Here is a 26,462-nt window from a genome sequence, read left to right as displayed (position 1 = left end):
ACCAGGGGACACTCACCCATGGGCCAGTCCCTCAGGCCCTGCAAAGGGAAGGGAAATATGACTCTCTGGGATCTGGGACCCCACTGTGAAGGGAACTGAGTGTCCCTGGTCCTTGGGCCAGGAGGAGCTCTGTGCATCTCACCAATGGTCCGAGAGCCCTACAACACAGGAACCTGAAATGGGGGAGTCTCCCAGGAGGACATGTGCCTCCCAGACTGCTTAGGACCACGGGGTAGGAGGAATGGATATAGAGAAAAGAGCCCCACGCAGCCACTGGCACCCCACAGTGGGGAAAACAGTCACACACAGCCTCCTGGAACCCCAAATCTCGCCCTGCTCACCACACCATATCTTTGGGCAAAGACTCCTTTGGGCATCAGAGATCATAGTGGGGAGGATCTTGGGCTCCCTACATTCCCTCTTGGAGAGGTGCTTGGTTCACCTCTGGGTCCCCAAATGTTGTGACAATGGCTCCCTGTGGAAGGAAGTCTGGTTCCTGGAAGGTGGGGAGTAGGAACATACAGGGTCCCCCATCTTCCCAAATCCCATGTGTCGGGGCAACTGAATTTCCTCCCTCTCTGTGCCCAGTGGCCAGTGGTGGTGGATCTGGACTCATATCGGAGCCTGGCCAGCTGGTAGTATCTACACTACAGGTTCAGCCCAGAACCACACACGAGAACTGGCCCTTCAAGAACCTTCTCCCAAAAAACCTGGACAACTCCGACTGGCTCCCTGGTGGATCCTGGGGAGGTGGTAGCCTCCTAGAAAGCTGCAGGGAAGTGGGCATCTCCGGAGTGACCCAGGGCTGGGCTCCCTGAGCAGAGAGATTCCAAGTGCAGGTGGGGGTATGCACCCCATCCTTCCAGCACGTAGACCTCCTGCTTTAATTCTCTCCTTTCCTCTGGTTTGAGAGCCACACTTGGCGGTGCTCAGGGCTTATTTCTGGAGGCACTCGGGGGACCCTATGGGATGCTAGGATCAAACCCTGGTTGGCTGTGTGCAAGGCAAACACCCTTCCCGCTGTGCTATCACTCCATTCCCTTTACACTTCCTTTTTAAACTTGCTTTCGAGCTATGGCTTCTTTTAAATTGAGTGATTAAATTGTACTATTGTTTCAAAGATTTTCTGATTTCCTCCTTGTGCAGGGGCCATACTAATCTTCTCTGTATCATTCCAATTTTAGTATATGTGCTGCCGAAACGAGCACAAGAGAATTTTCTGATTTCAGATATCAATTTCTCCTATGTGGCTCCTTTTCTTTTTTTACTACTAAATAAAAAAAAAAAACTGTAGTTTACAAAGTTGTTCATTATACGATTGTTTTAGACATTCACTGTTCCAACATCAATCTCACCGCTAGTGCGACCTTCCCTACACCATTGTTCCCAATTCCCAGCCCGTCCCCCAAACCTGTCCCTTTGGCAGGCACAAAATATTGTATTTTGTATTGCTTGTTAGAATTGAATGGCTAATGGAATTATGGAAAAATACTTCAATAGCAAAAATATTGTGACAATTGTCCTATTGCTAGGGTCCTAGTAGACTGCCTGAATCAGTACTGAGAGTCAGAGTCCACCTCCAATAATGCAAGATGCTAAAGGAGGTTTATTGGGCTAGCCGAGGTCCCAGCACCATTCAACCAGTGGAGGTGACTAGGGCCTTAACATTGTCTCACAACGGGTCATTAAAATCATTGTCTGAGGGTCTACCTGGCTGCTTGTTGCTACCTAAGCCTCTGTGTTATCCTTGAGCTCAGTTGGCTTTGATGTTTCTTCCCCATCTAATTTGCTGTGCTCCTACTGGGCTGTCTGAACTGTGGGATTTGGAGGCATGTTTTCTCCAGGAACCCCAGATCTGTAGAACAGGGCAGTTGAGTTTACATGACAGAGGCAATGGTTTGTGGGTGTGGCTTCCGGAGCTTCCGCAGTCTGGGGTGTGTGCATGTGGGCAGCCTACCCCCACCTCAAGTAAACCCCAGAGTTTTCAGTCTAAAATCTGGTGTACCTAGAATTTTAGGCTGGTGCTTTGATTGTTTCAGATTCATTAAGGGTTATCTATTTATTATAAAAATATTTTACATGGGCCAGAGTGATAGAATAGTGGGGAGGGCATTTGCTTTGCTTGTGGCTGACTCAGGTTCCATCCCCAGCATCTATTCCCTAGGCCGCCTCACTGGGGTCTCCTGAGCCTGCCAGGAGTGATTTCTCTGTGACCTCTGAGCGCTACTGGGTGTAACCCAAAATCCACAAAATATTTTTTAAATTGAATCACCTTGAGATACACAGTTACAAGGTTATTATTCATGATTGAATTTCAGTCATACAATGGTCCAACCCATACTTTCACCAGTGGATATTTCCAGCCATCAATGACCTTAGTTTACCTCCATCCCTACCCCAGCCAGTATTCTCTCTCTCTCTCTCTCTCTCTCTCTCTCTCTCTCTCTCTCTCTCTCTCTCTCTCTCTCCTTCCTTTTAGACACTGGATTGCACTATTGTTCCTGAAGGGGTACCATGCCTACCCCTCCTTTCAGCACCCAGTTCCTGTCCAAAGTGATCATGCCCAACTCTCATTGTCACAGGGCTCCCTTCTCTGCCCTCACTGCACTCCCCCATTTCTATTGTCTTTGAGGATTATTCTCATACTAGGGTTATTTTTTTTTTGGTGGTATATAAAAACCCAACAACATAGGCTCCCTCTGGGGTTTCTCCTGTGACTCCCCGTGGAATGTGTCCACTCTGGCCTCTCCACTCTGAGCCCCACAAACTCTCTTGAGCTCTTGACTCTCTTGCACAAATAGACTCACGTCACTTTGCTGCTTTTGTCCTTCCTGAAACCCTTCTCTCTGTGAGGGCAGGCAACAGACAGACCACAGAGAAGAGTCTTGGGGAGGAGGCAGCTGTTCCCTTTCCTGTTTCCTTCTTGCAAGGAGCAGCTTCCTCACTGTACATACCACTCCCTGAAAAATTGGGGGAAAGATTCCTGCACCATGAAGATAGAGGGGGCACAGGAGCAGCTGGTTAGCCACTTGTGGTGCTCAAGGACATCCATGCAGATGCTGAACATAGGGGATGGAGAAGGAGGACAGGAAGTGGCCTCTCCCTTTTCCAGGTCCCCCCACTTTGCACAAGTTGTCTGTGAGCATTGGCCCTGAGAATGTGTCCTGAGCCAACTGGTGCATGTTCAGAGAAGCTCGATTTGGCTGTGAAACAAAAAATCCCCTTCTGGGATGAGACCACCTCTAGGGCCCCCTCAGACCCTCCAATGACCCCAGAGTCCTTGGCTTGTCACCTCCATGTCTCCTCTTGGCCCTGCACTGTGGTACTGAGCTGTGGCTTCTAATTTTTCTCTTTGTGGGTGGCCCATACAGATGGTTTCTCTGGCTATGGAGTCAGGGTCTAGTTTTTCTTCTAATACATTCCATGTCACCAGTCACCATTGATAATCATGGCAGCATGACAAAGGTGCCACAGGGTGGTCAGTTTCTTGTGTACTGGGAGGAAATTTCTGGGGGTTGAAAACCAGAGGTGTCAGGCCGGCCTGAGAGTGGGATGGGGTGGGACCCCTTTTCTCAGGAAGCTGTGTGAGGGAGGCCTGTACACTCTCCCTTCTCAGCAGAGAAGGAACCACTCACCTGCCCATCAGCTGCATCTTGGGGTCCTGAGTGAGAAATGAGCTCTCGAACCCTCGTGTCTAGGCTGAAGGGGGGTCATGGATGGCAGTCGAGTGGCTTGAGTGTAGTTGTGGCCACAAGCAGGAGGGTACCCAGCACCAGTGGTTGGGGTGAGGCTATGGATCCCAGGAGGTGAGATTGGGCCTGTGGGGGAGGGAATAGGGTGTACTGAGAGAATAGGGAGTGCCCAATGCTCCTGGGAACCCTAGTCAGCAAGGAGGCTCAGAGTCCAGCAGAGTTGGGGACCCTGGGAGAGAACTCCAAGGGAAGCTCCTCAACTTTCTCCTTCTGCACCCAGATGTCAGCAGTTCCCTAGGGCTCTGGCTGGTACAACCCACGTCGACGTCTAGGACCTGTTGGGTGGTGCATCCCAATGGGAAGGGCATGAGCAACCTGAGGTGCTGGAATCTAAGAGATTATAGGCAGTTCATACCCCCTTGAAGTGTGTTTGCCTTCAGGGAAGGTGCTGGAAGCAGGTCATGGGGCATTGCGTCATGTGGCCTGGCCACGGGCACCCTCCAATGCCAAACACTTCCCTCCTGACTAGTCCCTGACTCACAGCTGGGGGAGGGTGGGTGAGGGAGAGAGCAAAACCTCTATTGTTCATGCTTTAATTAAAAAAAATTTCGAATGTGTGTGTTTTAGCCACTTCTGGCAGTGCTCAGGGCTTACTCCTGACTGTGATCAGGAATCATCCCTGATTGTGCTCAGTGGGTCACATAGGAAGCTGGGGAGGGAATCAGGTCTGCTATGTGCAAGGCAAGTGCCCTCCCTGCTGTGCTATGGCTCCAGCCTCAGCAACTCAAGTTTCTAATCTAAATGCAGAGTCTTGGCTGTTCGAATGAAATGGGCTGGCTGTGGACGTGGCCTTGGCTTCAGGAAGCAGAACCCCAGGAAGCAGGGCTCCCACCCCCCCCTAAGAATGCCATGATGGGCCAACTTTCAGCTCCTGTTTTGTTTTCTGGGTATGGCACTGTTTTAGATCCAATGATCGATCAAGGACATTGTGCAAACACCAACCCTTCATGGTCAAGAGTTTTGGGAACAGGCTGTGGGTGGGAAATATTCTCAGACATCTGGTCAACCACTTCAATAGCCCACTCCCCCATGGGCACAGCTGTGCCTCTCTAATAGCCCCTGGCAGCTCCAGAGCTGGTCTGAAAGCAAATTTGAGCACTTTAGCTTGAAAACCGTTGATGTTTCTCATCACACATTGATGACTCGTCAACGTTTTCATCTTTTCCATCACTGTCAGGCATCTACATTTATCCTCTGAGATTCTGGTGGTCATGTTTTTTTGTCTTTATTGAAGTGCAGGGTTATTTTTTCCCACCACTGCAGTGCTCAGAGATTTCTCCTGGTTCTGCACTCAGGAATTACTCTTGGCAGGCTTGGGGGGACCATATGGCATGCTGGGGATCGAACTTATGTGGGCTGCTCCAAGTCAAGCACCTTCATCACTGTCTATCGTGCTGGCTCCTGGGGTGTAGGGTTTTAAAATTCATTGTGGGTAAGATCACCATGTCTTATGAGCTTCCATCTCAGTGTGTCAGGTATGCTGGAACTTTGAGTTTAAGTCCTTATCTCTGAACCAGAAAATACCGATTGGTTGAAAGGCAGATGGGCAAAGAGGACAGACACATTTCTGATGATTCCTCTGGGCACTCCAGGCTCAGAAAACAGAATCCCCCCAGGAACCAAAGTCAACCCCATCTTTCTTTATTCAGCACAAACTCAGGGCCTACAGGACCTGGATGGTGGGCGGTGGGCCGTGGCAGGATTCCCTCCCCACTCAAGCTGCCAACACCTCAGAGATTCAGTTGCATGCAGCACCTCCTGGAAGGGGCCTTACTTAGGCTTGACAGCTGAGGACAGGAGTGCTTCCAGGTCATGACTTCCAGTGCAGATCCCATACTACAGCCACAGGGCAGGAGTGCTTCCAGGTCATGACTTCCAGTGCAGATCCCATACTACAGCCACAGGGCAGGAGTACTTCCTGGTCAGGACTTTCTCTGCAAACACTGTACAGCTTTACAGCTGCAGGGCAGGAATGCTTCTGGGTTAAGACTTCCTGGGCTGAACCCATTTCTCTAGTCTGGGTTTAGGTTTCTCTCGGTTATTATGATGGATCTTTCTAGTGCCTAGTCCTACCCTCACCTTCGTTTTCCTGTTCAGTGGCATGAAGACCTGATGTCCACCAAGACCATGGTTCTGGGTGGATGCCAGCCATTCTGGGGTATCAGCTCTCCTGCTAAGATCATGTTGTGGGTCCAGGGAGCAGGGCTCTGGCTGAAATAACTGCCTTCCTCTTGTAGGGAGCCCTGGACACTATGCTTGGTCCAGATTCACCCTTGTCTTTGGGATTCAAGAGGGGTCCTGGAGACTGAGCGAACAGCTGGTAGGAGACACAGGAGGAAAGAGCAGGGCATTTCCTTGCAACCCTGCTGTGTTGTGGGCACCCCATAGACTGGGCATACACTTTAAAAATTCCCTAGGGTAGTCTATCCAGAGCTGTGGTGTCTCAGGGCACAGTCAGGCTGGAGTGAAACCCCAACTTCCCTCCAGGTGGGAGGTATTACCTAATCCCAACTTTGGTTCTTCACACTCTGATGTTTGTCTTTTTATTTATTTTATTTTTGTGACTCAGTTCACTCAGCACCACTTCCTCCAATTCCACCCAAGTTGTAGCCAAGATTGTAAGAGGTGAAAGGGGATTCCGTGGAGAGAACATAGCCATGTTGTCCAACTGTCCATCTCACTGGAAGCAATATGTAAAGCCAGGGAAACCCTAGCAAGCTTCCAGGCAGGTCAGGGAAATTGCGTCAAAGGGTCAGAGCTCAAGTGTGGCATGCTGGAACCCCAGGTTCAAAACCAGGCACCCCATAGAAATAGATCCTGAGCAACAAGCTGGAGCTAACCTTAGAACCTTGCCAGCAATGGCATTTACATACACATATAATATATCTATTATTATATATGATATATGTTATATCCCTACAATTTATGTTTTTCTCCACTCTTTTTTTTTTTTTTTTTGATCACACAGGGGTTTCTCCTGGCTTTACGCTCAGAAGTCACTCCTGGCGGGCTTGGGGGACCATGTGGGATGCCAGGATTTGAATCACTGTCCTTCTGCATGCAAAGCAAATGACCTACCTCCATGCTATCTTTTTGGCCCCTTACCCCACTTTTTTTTTTTTAATATGGAACGCTTCACGAATTTGCGTGTCATCCTTGTGCAGGGGCCATTCTAATCTTCACTGTATCGTTCCAATTTTAGTATATGTGCTGCCGAATCGAGCACAACCCTTACCCCACTTTTAAAAAAGTCAAAGCACCATGATTTATAAAGATATTCATAGTTGAGTTTAAAGTTTGGTTCTCAGTGGTCGACTCCATGATTTAAATAACTAGCTCTATTTTTCTTGACCACCAATGTTCCCTGCCCCCTTATTTCTCATCTGTCTTCCTCCTCCTTCACTCTACTTCTTTCTTTCTCCCTAGACTCTGGGGCCAAGAGTGATCTAGGCCTCCCCACTTTGAACCATTGCATCCTCTCATGCAGTTATTCTAAATACTACATACAAGTGATGTCTGGTATTTATCCTTCTTCTGGCTTACTTCATTTGATCTTCCAGTTCCACCCATGTCGCAGTGAATTGCATGACTGCATCATTCCTTACAGCTATGTAGTATTCCATTGCATATATGTACCACAGCTTCACATTCCACTCGTCTATTGTTGGACATCTAAGTGGGTTCCAACTCTTAGCTGTTGTCCTGAGTGCTGTGATGAATAGTGGTGTGCATATGCCCTTTTGAATGAATATTTTTCTACTTTGGGGATAGACACCCTAAAGTGGAATTGCTAGGTCATATGGCAGCTTGATTCTGAATTTACTGAGAAAACTATTTTCATATTATTTCCATACTATTTTCCACAGGGATTGAACCAAACAACTTTCTCACAGGCTGTGGATGCATCATGTATTCTAAAATTTTGCTTTATTTATTTATTTATTTTTAGAAAGTTACTCCTATGCCATCCATCTGTAATCTCTATCAATGCCATTCTGATCCACTGCTTCCTCTCCCTTGGGCGTCATGTATGACAGATATACCATGTCTCTTAAATGTTGTAGCAGCCACATGCTCCCTCATTCCCATTCATCATTCTCTCTTCTCTTCTCTTCTCTTCTCTTCTCTTCTCTTCTCTTCTCTTCTCTTCTCTTCTCTTCTCTTCTCTTCTCTTCTCTTCTCTTCTCTTCTCTTCTCTTCTCTTCTCTTCTCTTCTCTTCTCTTCTCTTCTCTTCTCTTCTCTACTCTTATCTTCTCTCTTAAATAATTTATTTATTTAAGCTCAATGGCTACAAACGTCCTCGTAATTGGGTTTCAGCCATAAAATGCACACCTCCCTTCACCAATGCAACTTTCCCACCACCATTGTCCCCCATTTCCTACCTTTCTCCAACCCCTGCCTGTCTTTAAGACAGGCATTATATTTCTCTCTCTATCGTAGTCATGGTAGCTATTAGTGTTGTTATTTTTCTTTTTCTTTTTCTTTTTTTGTTTTTGTTTGTTTTTGGGTAATACCCAGTAATGCTCAGGGGTTACTCCTGACTCCACGCTTAGAAATTGCTCCTGGCAGGCTCAGGGGACCAGATGGGATGCCGGGATTCGAACCGATGACCTTCTGCATGAAGGCAAACGTCTTTCCTCCATGCTATCTCTCCAGCCCCAGTGTTGTTATTTTTCTAACTGCACTTCCCACTCCTTGTAACAAGCTTGTTATCATGAGCTGGTCCTTCCAGCTCTTTATGTCTATTGTCTCTGGGTGCTATTATTATACTATCTTTCATTTTTCTTAAATCCCACTATGAGTGAGACTATTCTATGATTATCTCTCTCCTTCTGACTTATTTGACTCAAAATAGTAGTCTCTAAATCCATCCATATATAAGCAAATTTCGTGACTTCATTTCTTCTAAATAAAAATTTCAAAAATATTCTTCTAATAAAAATTCTTCTAAATAAAATTTGCTTTAATACTAGAACCATCTTTATTATTATTATTATTATTATTATTATTATTATTATTATTATTATGTTATGCTCGGTAGTTCTCAGGGCTGAGTCTTAGCTCTGTGTTCAGGGATCACACCTGGCAGGGCTTGGGGGGATCATATGGGGTGTCAGGGATCGAATCTGTTGGCCACGTGCAAGGCAGGTACCCGACCTCCTGTCCTATCACTCTGGCTCTACTAAAGCAATTATGACAGCAGTTTTACATCATTCTCAGAGGTCAAGTGCATCACATGGGACTGGTAAAGTATTAATCACTACGATGAAAATACTTCTGAGGCTCACTGTAGGATTTCTATTACGAGAAAGAGACCCCATTCCTAAATTGCTAAAGGCGTAAGACTAGGAATACAAGGGAAGTCTGTTTACTAGTTTGTTTGCTAGTTTGTGCTAGTTCGAGACCCTTGTCGAGCTGGTGAAGGCAGTTGTGGTCCCTCCCGGGTCAGCAGAGCCCAGGAATGTGTGACTGTGATGCTGAGGTCCCTGCTTGGGGACGGCACCAGGGAGCTGCCTAGATATGGTGTGACAATTCTCCACTATAAAAAAGGGATTGGTCATTTCAGCAAAGAACAAAGAAACTCTAAGGGGCTGTGTGAAGTGAAAGGACTCAGGGGAGCAGGACCGGGTTGGATGATTTTCCTTCATGTGTGTAATAGGAGCAGAGACTCCATAAAATGGGGAATGGAGGTGCCCAGGGCAGGGCCACAGGGAGTCTCAGGCAAGGATGGGGAGGAACATTCCTCCTTCCCTCCCTCCTCCCATCTCTCTCCCTCCTTCCTTCCTCCCTCCTTCCCTGCTTTTCCTTCCTTCCCTGCTTTTCCTTCCTTCCTTCCTTCCTTCCTTCCTTCCTTCCTTCCTTCCTTCCTTCCTTCCTTCCTTCCTTCCTTCCTTCCTTCCTTCCTTCCTTCCTTCCTTCCTTCCTTCCTTCCTTCCTTCCTTCCTTCCTTCCTTCCTTCCTTCCTTCCTTCCTTCCTTCCTTCCTTCCTTCCTTCCTTCCTTCCTTCCTTCCTTCCATCCTTCCTCTCATCCATGCACCCTCTAATGAACAATCGGAGTGGAGTGAGATTGTCCACAGACCACAATGATCAGGGCACACGAGCCCCCAGAGAGGGTTCCCTCAGCCCCACTCTGCCTCTGTTAAGGACCCTGGTCCCGGGGACAAGACTTAGAAAGCTCGGAGAGGTGCCAGTCCCCAGAGCACCAGGCTGGGGCCTGCCTAGACTTTTCCAGCTTCTGTCCCTGTCCCAGGCCCAGCTGGAACTGGAGCCGACTGGGCCTCTGCTCCTCCCGTGTTGAGTCACCATGAATCAGTGCTCTGAATCAGTGCTCAGCTTTTGTTGACACTGGACAGAGTCGGGATAAGCATCACATCTCTCTCGGGGCAGTTTCTCTATCAGCCACCCTGTCCCTGTGGGAAACACCTTTAATCAGCAGCGACAGCCCCGCGGGGGACGGGGCCCTCCTTGGGCAAATGTCGGGGGCACTGCGAGCAAACAGGGCCGGATATCGGGGATAAAAGCCAGGGCGGGCGCAGCCTCGCATCCCTGCCAGACCCAAGGCCCCACCATGCAGTCCAAGGCGCTGTGTGTCCTGCTCTTGGTGTGCGCGCTGGTGCTGGGCTCCAGGGCCCAGGCCGCTGGCGGTAAGGTGGTAGTGGGGGGACTGACAAGGGACGGGGGACCCTCTGATGTTCTGCACCTCAAAATGCCTCATTTCGAGGTGGGGTGGAGCTCTGGTCCTGCGAGTGCCCAGGTGCTGTCTGAAGGGGTCTTTGGACAAGTGTGTCCATTCACTGGTCCTCATGGCTTGGGGTACAGGCAGGGGGACAGGAGCCCCAGAATTTTCCCCAGGCTTCTATGGCAGTGATGGGGGTATGGGCTGAGCATAGGGGGCTGGTGTAACTTTTTCTCTTCAGGGGCAGGGGGTTCCCCAGTGATGCTGGGCCTCATGGGAACAGGTTGGACCATTCGAACCTAGGCCTCCAGTCCAGTTCAGGACACCTCAGCTTCTGGGATGGGCCCAATGGCTGGGCCTGCTTGGATGACCCCTTGTCGGATCTCTGTCCCTCCCTCAGTCTCTGGGACTCAGAACCACCCAGAGAAGGTTCCAGAGACCGCAGGTCTAAGCAGCTGTGCCTGGCCTCCTGCCCCCTGACCCTGTGTCTCCAATTCTTCCCGAGGCCCCTTTGCTCTAGCCCCTTAGCTGCCTTAGCTGACTTGGGCCAGACCCAGAAGTGACAGAATCCTGAGCCCCCAAACCATCCCTGACAGTGACCCAGGTTGGGAACAGGGCTTGGGGACCCCTGCCAGGGTCTGTCCCCTGTGCGACCCCAGACCCTGCAGCGTCCCAGGGAGTCACCCACATGCCCACTCCCCATACCTCAGCTCAGGGTCAGGGCAGCTTTCAGACAGCTGGTTCTTTAGGGCCGCCCCCGGGTGCTGGGGACTGAGCCTGATGACCTTGTCCCAGGGTGCTGGGCCTGAGTGGGGTGACCACATGCTTGGCTACTCCTCACCCAGCGTTCTCTCCTCAGCATGCTCCTTGTGGCTCTCAGCCTCCTTCTTCACCGTGGGCCCTCGGACCCCGGCTTTGCCTCCTGTGCATTGCCCTGAATACCCTGCTTCTTATTACTAGGAGCACTCTTCGCTCCCTCCTTACTGGCTCACCGGCCTCCAGGAAGCCCTCCTGGCTTCGCCAGGCTCTCTTTCTCCTGCAGAGCACTGTGATCATCATCCGCTTTGTGCTCTTGGGGGCTCGCTCCCCTCCAGGGAGTGACCTGAGCTTGATCCTTGAGAAGGAGGCTGGGCCCTTGCGTTGCACCCCCACTGATCCCTTGTGCTCAGGGGAGCCCCACCCACCACACCCCTGCCCTTCCAGAGACCTGCACCATGGAGCCACGAAGCAGGATCAACTGCGGGCACCCGGGCGTCACCCAATTGCAGTGCCAGGAGAAGGGCTGTTGCTTCGACGACACGGTGCCCAACTACCCCTGGTGCTTCCATCCAGCTCCCATCGTGACCCCAGAGCCCGAGGACGGTATGGTTGGGCAGGTGGAGGGGGGGTCTTGAGCTGATGAGATGGGTTCTGGGCCTAGATGAGAGGAGAAATATTGGGTATAGGTGAGAGGGGAGGTCTTGGGGTACAGCTGAGAGGAAATATTAGGGTGCAGGTGAGAGGGAGGTCTTGGGGTGCAGGTGAGAGAAGAAATATTTGGGTACAGAAGGCAGGAAATAATTTGGGGGTACACATGAGAGGGGATATTGGGTACAGCTGAGATGAGAAAAATTGGGGTTCAGGTGAAAGGGGAGATACTTGGATACAGCTGAGAGGTGAAATATTGGGTTACTGAAGGCAGGAGATATTTTGGGGATTCACATGAGAGGGAGATCTTGGGCTATAGCTGAGAGGAGAAATAGGGTGCAGATGAGAGTGTCTTGACCTAACACTTCCTCTCTTCCAGATGGGTGTCTTTTCTAGACCAGTTTCCCGAGACCTGCCCTCACTCCACCCTTGCCCCCACCATGCACCCTTCCAGTCCTGCCCAGACCAGCTTTCTGTGTCCACCTGGCCCGGTCCAGATCAGCTCTGTACCCCGATGTTCCAGTTCCTTCTAGAAATTGGCCTGATTAAAATAATTGAACATTCTCAATGCTTTCTCATCCTTTTTAGTTTTGGGGCCCACACCCACCTGACAATGCTCAGGGGTTCCTCCTGGGTCTGCACTCAGGAATCACTCCTGGCAGGCTCGGGGGACCATATAGAATGCCGGGGATAGAACTCAGATTGGCCATGTGCAAGGCAAATGCCCTCCCCGCTGTACTATGGCTCTGGCCCCATCGCTTCTCGTTCTTTCCAGCATGAGGCATGGGCTAGGAGGCTGTCCTGTGCTTGCCTGCAGGACTTAGTTTCATAGGGGTGCAGTGCAGGGGCAGTGTGGTACACTGGGCAGCAATGCTATTCCCCCCATTCCCACAGCAAAGTCTCATGGGTTGAGGGACAGGGCCATACTAACCTCCTCTGTCCCTCACTGGTCACTTTGGCTCCCATGATAGCCTGGGAAAGATCTGCGTGCCCACACGAGAAGTCATCAAACAGCCAAGGAGGGGGTCTGGTCTCCAGAGGGTGGGGAGACACCGAGTCCCTGCATCACTAGAACATGGGCACAGGCCAGCTGGAGCTACCCCTGGCACCCCGGGATTGAGCAGAGCTCTTGGAGTGTCTGTGCTGAGGATGCTCATAGGATGCTGTGACAGACAGACACAGCTTCTCCTACAGCTCATACCAGCCAGTGCACCCCCCTGCCACCCTTGCCAGGACCCCAAAACTTGTCCTTAGGATTTCAGGAGCAGAGCTGTTTGTGGCAGTGCATGAGGCATATGGGGCTCAGGCAGCCTTTTAGCTCTGTGAGGCGAAGCTCCTTTTCCGAAATCTTGTTGGAAGTAGAAACACCCTCGGGAGCCTGGGAAAGCTCAGTGTCAGGTGCTGCCTCACAAACTTGAGGCCTCAAGTTCAAGCCCTGTACTGCCTAAGGAATGCTGAACTCTGTTCCAGTGGCTGTGCTGGGACCCCACCTCGCCTGCCTCTCGGTGATACAGCCAAGCTTGAGACTGTCAGAGCATTCCTCTTCTGGGTGTCAGTGAGCAACTGAGATGTGAGACCCCTAGAGCGCTCAGAGGAGCTGTGGGGGGCCACAACCGAGGTACCTAAACCAGCGTGAGCCGGGCCCTGCTGGAGAAGGGCATGGAAAACTCAGCCACCTCCCTGCTTTCTCTCTGGAGCACTGTCTTTCAGGCACCCACACTGCTCCTGTGACAGTGCTCCTAGGGGGATTAGAATTCATCCACCTTCCCTGATGGGAAATCTACGGGCTCCAGCGCCCCGTTAATGAGAAAGGGGAATGCTTGGGCCCCCTTTGGGGTCACTGGCTTCTTCCTGTCCACACGGAGGGTGACTGGGCAGTTTTCAGGGGTCTAGCAGATCTGCTGCAGGGAAGGTGACCCTCAGACTGCCCAGGGCATCCATCCCCCACCATCCTGTGCCTATTTATTGGCATACCCACCATTCAATTTCTCCTGCTTCATCTCAGGAAGAGGCTTCTAGGGGCCCTCACTCCTTCCCTTCTTTGTTGTGGAATGGAAGCAGGATTTGTTGGGGCTATAGGAGGGATTCAAGACCACCCCAAGTTTCTCTAGAGTCTAGGGCCTCTCTCATGCCAGGACAGTGTCCAGAGCGGGGTCTTCACTGCTTGCTTGGAGTTGTGGGGGCTTCCTGGTGACCTGAGAACACGTCTGAGGGGAGCAACTGCCCGCAGTGGAGGCTCAGGTCTGGGGGTCTGGGGGCCTGGGCTGAGGGTGCAGGGTGACAGGACTGGTGCCTGTAGCAATGCCACCATAGTTGAAGCTGGCCAGCCACATCTTGGGGGACAGTGGTCACCCCCTCAGCACCCCCAGAAGTGACCCTCTCTGGGTCCAGCTCACACGGTGGGTTGGCCCCAGAGATGCAACCTACATGTTCTGGACTATTGGGGGTCCCCACACTCTGTACTGGGTGCTGGGCTCTGTAGCTGTGCAGAGGAACTGGGTGCCAAGGTCTCAGGGCCCTGAGTTCAAGGGTGTGTCCCCCAGGGCAGCATGAGCCACTCCCTCAGCACCTGCCTGATCTTGCAACTGATCCAGCACTCACCGGAACCCGGGTCAGCCCAGCCATAGCTCTATTCATTTGGGGTGACTGTCGCTGTGGTGGTTTCCCACACGGGGCAAGGTCAGGAGCTCAGTCCTGACACCGGTTGTGGGGGCAGGTTACAGGGGAAGAGTCACTAGGAAGGACATTTGCAGGTGAAGGAAACTCTCCGGCCACGTGTGTGTGTGTGTGTGTGTGTGTGTGTGTGAGTGTGTGTGTGTGTGTGTGTGTGTGTGTGTGTGTGTGTGAGTGTGTGTGTGTGTGTGTGTGTGTGTGTGTGTGTTACCTCCCATTTAAGGAAAGCACGCACCAGATGTGGTGCCTGGTGCAGTGCCTTCCTCCAAAAGAATTATTTGCCAAAAGGCTCGCTTAGCAAAGTCAATCATTTGACCCTTTGCGTGGATCATTGGTGGTAATTCCAACATGGCTGTAACATTACATTTTCTCTCTATTTGGCCACTATAGAAATCCAGCCTCAGCTCTCCTACAGACAAAGAAATGTCAGTACCAAAAGCCCGCCAAAAGTTCCCTGCTGGTTAGTTCGTATAACCTGGTGCCAACAGCTTGTTTTTCTGAGTCTAGCTCTATGATGGTAAACAATTATTTCCGTCCCCCCTAAAATCTATTTTCCGGCTACTACATAAACATCAAAAATATCTCTGTCTTTCTCCTCCTGGTTTCTTGAAAAACCTGCTTTTTGCTAAACCAAAAACATCTCTAGTTCTGGTTTCACTGCGCTCCAGCAGAATTCTTTCTCACCTGAAGAACGGTCTTTTAATATGTAAATTTAAGGCTTGTTTCCCCATTGTACTGCTCTCCTGCTCTTTCATGACACCTTGCATACCAGAGTCTGTGCTTATAAAAAGTCATCTGCTGAAAAGTAAATTTGTCTCTCATCCCTGCGACGAGGGTCCCCATACAATGCATTTTGTGTATGTGTGAATGTGTCAGAATACGTGTGAGTGTATGTGAAAAGGTCAGTGTGAGTCTGTGCATAAGAGTGTGTGTGTGCATGAGGCCAGCATGATAATATAGCAGGGAGCGCTTTTGCCTTGCATGCAACCAACTTGGGTTCGATCCCCAGCACCTCATAGAGTTCCCTGAGCCAGCCAAGAGTGACCCCTGAGTGCAGAGCTAGGGACAAACACTGAGCATCACCGGATGTGGCCTGCCCCCTCATGTGGGGTCCAGAATATGAGCAGAATTGAAGAGATGCCGTGTGCCAGCCCAGTGTGGCCTGAGGGAGTTGGGGACATTGGAGCAGTCGGGTGCAGGCTAAAGTGGAACTCAGTGCTCAGGGATGAGAAGGAACTGTGTGGGGCCTTGAGAAGGAAGGGCCGGCCAAGTGGGAGTCTTCTCTGTGGGCACAGAGAGGCAGGAGAGCTTGGGATGAGTCCCTCCACCCCATGCTCCCTGCATGAAGGCCACTTTCCGTGCTAGGTTTCAGCGCAGGTCCTGGCAGGAAGGATCTTACGAGCCCCCTCCAAGGACAGAGCTATAGGAAAGTGTCCCCCAAATGCTATGCATTAGGTGATGAGATGGGAAGGCAGAGGTGACCAGGAGCATTTTCTAGACAACATTCCCCCAATTTTGCTACAGTGGGCTGGGGCCAGAGTGACAGCATGGTGGGGAGGGTGTTTGCCTTGCACACGGCTGACCCATGTTTGATTCCTGGCATCCCACAGGGTCCCCTGAGCCTGCCAGAAGTGATTCCTGAGCACAGAGCCAGAAGTAGCCCCTGAGCATCTCTGGGTGTGGCTCTAACCCCCACCCCCAGTACTATGGTTGAGAAGGCAGGTTTTGGTGAAGGGCTGGCAAGTAAACAATTTAAGAATATGGGCCTCCAACTCTGTTCCTGTATTCAGCCTCATAGTTATAGCATGAAGGAACCATAGAGATTGTGTCAGTGAGTGAGCACAGTGATGTTCTAATAAAGTTTTATTTAAAGAAGAGAGATAATGGGGCATATGTATTCAAGGGTGTGCCCCATGTCCTGAATATCTCCCTTGGCTCCCGAGGGAACACCATTGCTCAGTCAGTTCCCTGAGAGCAGTAGAGCACTGAAGTTTGAGCAAATTTGACACTGTGGGGGAGGTGTCACCAGCATCCGAGGTGACTGGGTCTGCATTGAGGACACAGGTGGTGAGTTCAGGGATCATGGCAGCCGAGTGGACTTGGGGCCAGGATGGTGGGCAGTGAGCCAGGTTGGCTTTCACGGCCCGAGAACATGGGTTCTGGCATTGGGGGAGGCAGAAGGTGCCAGGTAGCCCAGCTATGGCTCAGGGCCTCCCATAGGGTCCACAGGCAGCTCATGGACACCCTGTGACTCCCTTCCTCGGGACTGGACTGGAGGAGTAGGGGCCCCGAGGGTCCGCACAGAAGCAGCGTCTAGGGAAGTTTCAGCCCCGATTGTGACACACATGAGCTGGGAAGAGGCTCGGTGTGGACTCTTGGTGGGTCCATGAACCAGAGAGTCCTGCGGGGCCGTGGAACAGGGAGAGGGGCAGGGGAAAATGGGGGGAAGGAGAGTCTGGGAGACCAAAGGCCTGGGGCTCTGAGGCTGGGGGTTGTCAGGGCTTCCCAGTGTGGATGAGAAAATGCTGGAAGTTTGGCTCAGCATCTGGCAGAAACTGGGGAGCATGGGGCCCCAATCTGTTGGCTCAGGGTCCAGCAGAAGCCGGGAGCATGGAGCCCTCATCCATGGATACCGGAGATGTGTGTGGACTCTGCTTTCCTCCATGTCCAGGACAGTGATACATGTGAAGCGCCTTTCTGCTCCTCATCCTTTCTCCCCTCAGCCCTCCCTCATCCCTTGTCCATCCTCCTGGGAGATCCGCTTGCTGAAAGGAGCATTTTTCTGAAAGTGGCTTTGCAGAACAAGCCCCGGGGGATGCAGAATTCCCAGGAAGGAGAAATGTCCAGTGTGGGGGTGCAGGGCCAGGATCAGCTCCCCAGGATAGAGACTGGCTGGGAGGGCCCCTATCTGCAGCCCTGGAAGAGGGTCCCCCTGAGATAATGAGGATCTCCCATCCTGGCAGGGGGGTCTAGTCTGTGCCTCCCTTAGCCTGTTCCCTTGTTTCTGCCTCACCACATCCTCGGGGGTGGTGGTGGTGGTGCGTGCAGTCTTGGCTTCCCCATTCCCAGATGTGGCCTAAAGGCCCAGTGCCTGATTCCACATGGTCTCTTCCCCATGTGGGCATCCTGGCCTCTGTCAGCTCCCTGCCCAGCACAGCGGGAGGAGGGAGCCTGGCCAGTGGGCAGGAGCCAACAGGGCCCGGAAGCCTCATAGCGTCCGCCTGGCCAGCATAGGCTACTCCCCCCTCCAGACCAGCTATCGCTGCCAACAAAAGCCCCACAGATATGGCACCTAGAGAGGTTATCGGAGTTGCCCTAGCAAACACCCAGCAGCCTATAAATTGGGTGCTGGGCAGAGGACACCCACAGGCGACCCTGGGTGCAGAGACGTGACATGGCATCTGGTGCGGCCCGGCTCCTATTGGTAGCTTTCCTGCTGGGGCTGTGTGCCCTGGCGGAGGCCCAGAAGCCTTGTAAGTAGCTCAGGGATGCCCAGGACTCCGGGACCTTTGGGCCTGACCTTGGGTAAATGGACTCTGGGGCCAGTGAGCCTGGTGTAGGGCTTTGGGGTCCCTAACCCACACACCGGGAGGAGGGAGGACTCCTGACATCTTCATACCTGCCTGTTCTGTCCTCGAGGAGGAAGGGGCAGAAGAAAGAGAGGGAGGGAATGAAGCTAAAGGCTATTTTGGTATTTGGGGTGTTGGCCACTCTCCTGTCATTGGGGAAGGGGACCCAGTGGAGAAAGTGGGGTGACTGCTGGCGATTAGGGGGGCTTGGCCTCTGCCGGGTCTATGCAGCTCCTCTGGGCAGACGGCGATTTGCTTTCTCATACCCTACAGCTGGGGGCGTCCTTGAGACCCTGGGCAGGGGAATGTGGGAACAGGGCATGCTCACCCCTCTTGCAGCCCCCTGCCAGTGCTCGCGGATGGACCCCGAGAAGCGAAAAAACTGTGGGTTTCCGGGCATCAGCAGTGACCAGTGTTTTGCCTCTGGCTGCTGCTTCAACACCTCCATCCCCAATGTGCCCTGGTGCTTTGACCCCCTCCCGAAGCAAGGTAACCCCTGGGGGGCACCCATCCATACCCTGGAACAGTCACCAGACTGGCACTGGGTGAGGGAAGAGGAAGTTCCTTGAAGGCCCAGGGAGGGGGCATCAGGAACCCCAAGCCTGCCATTTTGACAAATGCTTATAGGATCCCCCCTTTTTTGCAGTGTTCAAGGGTTACTCCTGGTTCTGCACCCAGAAATCACTCCTGACAGGCTCAGGGGACCATATGGGATGCTGGGGATCAAACGCGGGTTCGTCTGGGGCTGATTGCGTGCAAGGCAAACACCCTACTGCTATGTTATCTCTCTGGCCCCGTGACTCCCTTGTTTATACTGAACTAGGGAGAATTGCGGTGTTGGGAGGGTCTTTTACAGCTCTTTTAGGGGATCATCTCCAGCAGCATCAGGCTGACAATAAGGCAGGGATGGGAGCCGGAGCAATAGCACAGCGGTAAAGCATTTGCCTTGCATGCAGCCAACACAGGACGAATCCTGGTTCGAATCCTGACATCCCACATAGTCCCCCTAGCCTGCCAGGAGCGACTTCTGACTGCAGAGGCAGGAGTAACCCCTGAGGGCTGCCTGTGACCCCCTCAAAAAAGGGCCAGGATGGGGCAACATCAGGGGGCCTGGTGCTTGTGCTCAGAGCCATGTTAGGAAGTCCTTATGCTCTGGGTAACACACAAGGGGGTTCGTGTCCCCGTACATGGTGGTGGTGGGTCGGTGCCATCCACACCCCTTCCTGGCAATTAATTCCCTTGGGATTTCACTCTGTAGCCAACACCCCATTTCCTACTGACCTCTTACAGAATGACTCAGGCCACCTCACTTTCTGTAGGGGATCATTAGCAAAGCCACAGGAGAGTCAGAGGCCTGGCTCCAGGTTGTCAGAGAGAGGCTGCCTGAGTGGGTCCGGGGGTGGTCTGGCAGAGTCAGCATCTGCCCCGGGGTCGGGTCCCCGCAGAGTCGCAGGAGTGCGTGATGGAAGTGACCGCGCGCCGGAACTGCGGCTTCCCTGGGATCAGCCCAGAGGAGTGTGCAGCCAGAAAGTGCTGCTTCTCCGACGACATCCCAGACGTGCCCTGGTGTTTCTACTCCATCCCCGTCGAAGGTAAGTGGCCATGGGGTCCCCTGCTGTTGTAGAAGACAGCTGACCTCAGGGTGCTCAGGGTCAGGGTGCTCACCCCCTCTGGGCCCCATACACGCCCCTGCCCACATCCAGGGACACAGCCAGTCTGATGTGAGTGGCTTTATCAGAAGCAGTTCTAGAATGTTCTCTCCAGTGGCAGCTCCCTGACCCACTATTCAACACATCCAGCTTCCCCTCACCTCTCTTTTGCATAGGGCTAGGGAGGCCCCATCCTCAGCATTGTGTGCCCCCCCCCCCAGGGTGCTAGACTGGATACACACAGCACAGAAATCGGGGATCCCTCTTAGGTGGCTTCTCTGCTCTGCACCCTGAGTCTCAGCCCCCGGAACCCCAGCTCTGAGCTTGCTGAACAAAAGCCCGCTGACCCTTCTGGCTGTGGGTGCCCCACTGGCCTGGGGTGTGGCCAGTAGGAGCACCCTGAGCTCAGGCGTTGCTCACTAGTTGCTGCCAAGGTCCCCAGGAGACGTGGGTTATCTGGGAGGTCAGATCCGGTGTTGTGTTTCTTGAGTGGGGTGTCCCAAACTCACACAGACCCCCAGAACCACTGGCATAGTTCTCTGGTGTCTGCTAACACTGTCACCATCTTTTTCTAGATTGTCATTACTAGAGACCGTGGCTTCAGTAACCCGCCAGCTGCAAGAAACCAGACCTGCCATCTGTCTGGCTGCCTGTGTCCATGTGTCCGGGATCCATGTGGTGACCCACTTCCTATTCCCCATCCTTCCCACCAGCCCCACGCAGCTGCTTCCAATAAAGAAGTCCCCCAAAATATGCTCTCAGTGTTGTGACTTCTTTTACTCAGAGATGGAGCTGGTGTGTGTGTGTGTGTGTGTGTGTGTGTGTGTGTGTGTGTGTACATTTGCAGAGTGTGTTACTGCATGAACATGTAATTGCACATGCATGGAGAAAGGTGTTTTTGTGTATCTGTGTCTGTACAGAGTTTTTGGAAAATAGTTTAATGTGATAGCTCAGGTATTAGGACTGTTACAAGCATGAACTTGATTCCAGACAACCTAGCGGCTGTGCTGAGGGTCAAATCCACAAACACCATTTGCCTATTGGCAAGAAAGCTACTTGTTTGAAAACAAAAAGTAAGAAATAACTATACTAACAACTATCATGACAATGGTAATGAGTGAGAAAAGTAGAATGCCTGTCTCAAAGACAGGCAGGGGGTGGGGGAGGAGGGAGATGGGGGGGGCATTGGTGATGGGAAAGTTGCACTGGTGAAGGGGGTGTTGGTTTTTTTTTTTTTTGGTTTTGGTTTTTGGGCCACACCCAGCGGTGCTCAGGGGTTACTCCTGGCTGTCTGCTCAGAAATAGCTCCTGGCAGGCACGGGGGACCATATGGGACACCGGGATTTGAACCAACCACCTTTGGTCCTGGATCAGCTGCTTGCAAGGCAAACGCCGCTGTGCTATCTCTCCGGGCCCGGGGTGTTGTTTTTATGACTAAAACCCAACTACAAATTTGCTTCTAATCATGGTGCTTAAATACATATATTATTTAATTAAAAAACAAGCAAAAGAAAAATAAAATCACATCCAAACGCTGTTTGTTGTTTAGGTTAAGAAAAGTCTAACAGGGCCAGAGCGATAGTGTAGTGGTGGCTGACCCAGGACAGACCTTGGTTCGATCCCCCCCGCATTCCATATGGTCCCCCAAGCCAGGAGCGATTTTGAGCGTGTAGCCAGGAGTAACCCTTGAGTGTCACCAGGGGTTTATTTAAATAGTTATAAAGTTAAAATGGCCGAACTGGTTCCCACAGACATTTTGACAGACATTTGTGATTCAGATTCTACTACTGATATGAAGAGTCTACACACACTTGATCAGAGGGAAAAAAAGCTTTATTTTTCTCCTGGTTTCCCACTAGTGACAGTGTAGTTAGGAACCCACAGGGTCAAGTTCTAATGTTTAAAATGACTCAAACAGGGAGGGAAGAAAATAAATGTCACCCTCCCCAGATTTCTTGGTTGTGTGTGTGTGTGTGTGTGTGTGTGTGTGTGTGTGTACGAGGGTGAGTGTGAGAATGTGTGAATATGAGTGCTAGTGTGTCTGAGAGTTTGTGTCTGATTGTGTGTTGTGGGGATACTACCTGGAAGAGCTTTTGCACAAACCTTTGCTGAGAAACACACAGGCTTCCTCAAAAGGGCCTCAACGCGGCGTCTTCGAGCACCTGCAGTGAGCACGGCGTTTTGGGGGTCACGTCAGACTGTCTGTGTGAGGCCCAGGTGGTTCGGGCACCCAGGGGTCTGCAGGAAATTTGTTCACCTCTGCCCACACCCAGTACCCGATGCAGCATGCGACTGCTCCAGTCGGACACTAGGGGACGCTCTCTCTCCAGGGATTTTTCAAGCCAGTATTCTCCCGGCTTGGTGCAGTCAGGGAGCCGTGCTCTGATGCAGAGCACCTGTACCCCTGCTCCCTTCACCCCTGTTCTGCCACCACAGCTCAGTGGGCTTGAGCCCATATGAAGGGCAGGAGGGGTTCTGTGGTAGCTGTAAGCACAATTCCATTTGATCCTTTCTCTTCCCTTTACCTTCCTTTCTCTTCCTTTCCCTCTCCCTTTCCCTTCCCCTTCCCCTTCCCCTTTCCGTTTCCCTTCCCCTCCCTTCCCTTCCCCACCCTTCCCTTCCCCTCCCTTTCCTTCCCCCCTTCCCTTCCCTTCCCTTCCCCACTCTTCCCCTCCCTTTCCTTCCCCCCTTCCCTTCCCTTCCCTTCCCTTCCCTTCCCTTCCCTTCCCTTCCCTTCCCTTCCCTTCCCTTCCCTTCCCTTCCCTTCCCTTCCCTTCCCTTCCCTTCCCTTCCCTTCCCTTCCCTTCCCTTCCCTTCCCTTCCCTTCCCTTCCCTTTTCATCTTTCATCATCTTTTGGATCACACCTGATGATTTCCAGGAGTAATTCCCAAGTGCAGAGCCAGAAGTAACCCCTTAGTACTGCTGGGTGTGACCACCCAAACCCAAAACATTCATAGCCTCTTCAATTGCGAGCTTCATACTACCAACATCTTCTTCCATTTAACCCAAACATCAATCACCACAATGATCTCGTGCTTCCCTTTAAGTTTTGCTGTTGTTAAAGTTGCTTATTCCAGTGGTGCCTGCCATAGTCACATCCATCAAACCCACTTGGGCTCCAACCTCGCTGTCCAGAGACGAGGCTTTGTCACAGATATCAGTTTGTACCCAGCCCCAATGGAAGGCACTGCAGGGCTCCCATCTGGGCACTTCACGATCACCTGAAGCCACAATTTCCCCTCATTCCCCTTTCTTATGGTTTCTGTTCAAAAGAACTTTGTAGAAAAACAGAAGAGGGGCCAAAATTATAGCACAGAGGGTAGGGTGTTTGTCTTGTACCTGGCCAAATTAAGTTTGATCCTCTGCATCCTCTGATCCAGCTGAATCTGGCAAGTAATCACTCTGAGCACAGAGCCAGGAGGAACCCCTGAGTACTGCCAGATGTGGCCCCAAAACAGACTTAGCTTTGCCTCAGATCCACTCACCAGAAGCTCTGTTACGTGCCATTTCAGCCTCTTGCTGTTGGCTGGCTGGTCTCTGGGTGTGTTGCCTGCTGCCGTGTGGGGACCAGCATCTTGGTCTCCAGGATCCCGTGCTGCACTGCTCAGGCTGCCCCTGGGGGTCCTTAAAAGCCTCTGTGGGGCTGGGCTAGAGCAGAGTCAGCTGCACACAGGATTCATCTTAGCCCCTACACAAACCTCAGGGCCCTTTGCCCTGCTCCCCTCCCCCTTAGCAGCTCATTCCACTTATTCCCCCTCTTTTTTTGGGTCACAACCAGCAGTGCCAGGGATGAGTCTTGAATCTGCATTCCAGGATCATTCCTGGTGGGCTCAGGGGGCTGTATGGGGTGCAGAGATCAAACGTGAGTCTGCCATGCATGAAGCAAATGACATCCATTTTCTTCTCTCTCTCTCTCTCTCTCTCTCTCTCTCTCTCTCTCTCTCTCTCTCTCTCTCTCTCTCTCTCTCTCTCTCTCATTTTCCTTGTCATCATGTGTGTTTCCCTCCTGCCCTGTCAGTAGGGAATGTCTGGCACTGGCAGTGGTTGAAGCCTCACATTAGTTCTCAAGGGACCTGCAGATATTTCCCTCTCTTCAAATGCGACTTTTTCAGGACCGGGGTCTTAAGAAATCCTCCAGGTTGGAAGCAGATGAGGACATCACTCACCTGCAGTTGTGAGCTTCTGGGTTTGAGACACACACACATAAACACACACTCACACAACTCCAAACCTCTAATTTGAGCTTAATTTTTTGCCATGGCTGCTTAATGGAGGAAACTTAAATTTTCTCATAAAGTGCCCCAATTTTGTGGTTTTATCAAATCTATTCTAGAGTGAGCAAAACTTTTTTTTTTGTGTGTGTGTGTTTTGGGTCACACCTTCTAGCAATGCTCAGGGGTTCCTTCTGGCTCTGTGCTCAGAAATTACTCTGGCAGTGCTCAGGGAACTCTATGGGATCCCAGGGATTGAGCCTTGGGTTGGCTGCATTCAAGGCAAATGCCCTCACAGCTGTGCTATCTCTCCAGTTCTTAGCAATATATATATATATATATATATATATATATATATATATATATATATATATATATATATATATATTGGTTTTTGGGTCACACCCAGCAGTGCTCAGGGACTCCTCCCTGCTTCTGCACTCAGAAATTGCTCCTGGCAGGCTTGGGGGACCCTATGGGATGCTGGGATTCGAACCAATGACCTTCTGCATGAAAGGCAAACAAATGCCTTACCTCCATGCTATCTCTCCGGCCCCAGAAAAATATTTTGAATGAAGGAATAGAGAAGAGCCTGACTTGAAGGTGACAAGAACAGGATTATGGTTTGTGAATATTTCAACCACAGTTTACAAGGACTGTCAGGAACCCAAGTTTTACATGCCTAGTTATTGTTATGAATAGAGTTGATATCTATGGTCATCTGCTACCACATATATGAGTTCTGGGTTCTAGATACTCTCTGTACCCCAAACTCAACTTGGTTTACTGAGTCAACCAAGCCTCTGGTTGCACTTTGTGTTGTTATTTGGGCCATACCTGGTGATACTCAGGGGCTCAGGACTGACCAGGCCATACTGGGGATGGTGAGGTACAAAGCAAGCTCCCTATTCACTGGACTACCTCTCTGGTCCTCTAACCTCTTCCTACTTCAAGACTTTTCTGAGAGCCAGTATGAGTCTCCTGTACACAGCTGCAGGTCTCACCTAGCCCTATTCCCTGTACCGGAAGTCTCTGCCTGGCCCCTCAGTAAAAGTCCAGGCTCATGCATCTGAGGACAGTAGCCCTAATGGGGAGAGTTAAGGTCCTGAATGCTGTATGGTTCAGAGTCTACATTTGAAAAATATGTCTATTTAATTTTGACCACAATGATCATGGAATGCAAAAGGATACCTGTTGGATGTCCCTGGGATGCTGTTTCCAGAACTGCCTGACAGTAGGACAACTGTTCTGGGGCACCCCATAGAGCAATTACTCTGGGACTCTCCTTGAGGCAAAAGTTTTGGAGACAGTGCTCCAGAGATGAGGAAGGACGGCACAAAGAGGGGCACCATCTCCCCATGATCAGTGGTTACTCTCAGGCTTGACTATAGATTGTTCCTCCTCCCACACAGAGAGCTCTGGTTAAAGGAGATAACAGGTCTTCATTGCCCACTGGGTAGACCCCGAGATATTCCAATGCTTGTTTATCTTCTCCTTGGTTTTTCACTCCACCCTGGCTATGTTTCTGTTATGTCCTCGGTCCTGCCACCCTGCATGTATCCCAGATCCTCTTATCCTATATAAGCATTATTGGAGGGGAATAAAGTGTTTCTGGACATCAGACTGGGACCCATTCTTTTGCAGTCATCAGTTGGGACAAATGTACTCAATCTTGAACAGTTCTGGGAGATAGAAGTTGATCCTTGCTGGCTGTCAGGGTCAACACACACACACACACACACACACACACACACACACACACACACACACACACACACACACGGAGAATGCTACTAAAATCAGTATCGGGGGCTGGAGAGATAGCAAAGCAGCATTTGCCTTGCAAGCAGCTGACCCAGGACCTAAGGTGGTTGGTTCGAATCCCGGTGTCCCATATGGTCCCCCGTGCCTGCCAGGAGCTATTTCTGAGCAGACAGCCAGGAGTAATCCCTGAGCACCACCAGGTGTGGCCCAAAAACAAACAAACAAACAAACAAACAAACAAAAAACAGTATCAGGAACTTCTTCCAATCTTCAACATTTCCCTTCCCTGATGAAGTCACTCAGACAATTCATAAGTGTGCAAAAGTCAAAATAATGCAAAGTGTAACTATAGTAGAGGCTACAGTATTAAAAAAGAAAAGAGGGCTGGTGAGGTGGCGCTAGAGGTAAGGTGTCTGCCTTGCAAGGGCTAGCCAAAGAAAGATCATGACCGTGATTCTATCCCTGGGCATCCCATATGGTCCCCCCAAGCCAGGGGCAATTTCTGAGGCTTAGCTAGGAGTAACCCCTGAGCATCAATGGGTGTGGCCCGAAAAACAAAAACAAAAAACAAACAAAAAAAAAAAAAGAAAGAAAGAAAGAAAAGAAAAGAACCATAGACTCAATATGACCCAAGTCACAGACTCATGTCACCCTGTACCATATGACGTGGCTGCAATAGGGACTTGGAATCTCTCAAGGGTACTGCCAGGTTTCCTTGGTCAAGCTGGGGTCTGAGGCCAGAACGGAGCTCACTGTTT

General features: G+C 51.2%; 1 protein-coding gene and 2 non-coding genes across 3 annotated transcripts; 1 reads left to right on the top strand and 2 right to left on the bottom strand.

Annotated features, from left to right (window-relative positions):
* Positions 1 to 1,099: 1,099 nt before the first annotated feature.
* Positions 1,100 to 1,208, bottom strand: LOC126026821 (U6 spliceosomal RNA). Its single transcript, XR_007502036.1, has one exon. It is a non-coding gene; the product is annotated as a U6 spliceosomal RNA (small nuclear RNA).
* Positions 1,209 to 6,871: 5,663 nt separating this feature from the next.
* On the bottom strand, positions 6,872 to 6,978 carry LOC126026708 (U6 spliceosomal RNA). The gene has a single exon (XR_007501930.1). It is a non-coding gene; the product is annotated as a U6 spliceosomal RNA (small nuclear RNA).
* A 10,926-nt stretch (positions 6,979 to 17,904) lies between these two features.
* Positions 17,905 to 22,178, top strand: TFF2 (trefoil factor 2). Its single transcript, XM_049785628.1, has 4 exons — positions 17,905 to 17,983; positions 18,419 to 18,568; positions 19,525 to 19,671; positions 22,165 to 22,178. Exons 1-4 carry the CDS (start codon positions 17,905 to 17,907, stop codon positions 22,176 to 22,178), a joined length of 390 nt encoding a protein of 129 aa, XP_049641585.1.
* Positions 22,179 to 26,462: the final 4,284 nt, after the last annotated feature.

The sequence above is a fragment of the Suncus etruscus genome, chromosome 13 (assembly GCF_024139225.1).
Source record: "Suncus etruscus isolate mSunEtr1 chromosome 13, mSunEtr1.pri.cur, whole genome shotgun sequence".
In the NCBI taxonomy this organism is placed as follows: Eukaryota; Metazoa; Chordata; class Mammalia; order Eulipotyphla; family Soricidae; genus Suncus; species Suncus etruscus.
This window is presented reverse-complemented; position numbering and strand designations above follow the sequence as displayed.

Excerpts from the sequence above, each read along its gene's own strand:
- TFF2 (XM_049785628.1), top strand. The coding sequence starts at position 17,905 with ATGGCATCTGGTGCGGCCCGGCTCCTATTGGTAGCTTTCCTGCTGGGG. Across the intron at positions 17,984-18,418 it reads GGCGGAGGCCCAGAAGCCTT|CCCCCTGCCAGTGCTCGCGG; the intron begins GTAAGTAGCTCA and ends CCCCTCTTGCAG. Across the intron at positions 18,569-19,524 it reads TGACCCCCTCCCGAAGCAAG|AGTCGCAGGAGTGCGTGATG; the intron begins GTAACCCCTGGG and ends GGGTCCCCGCAG.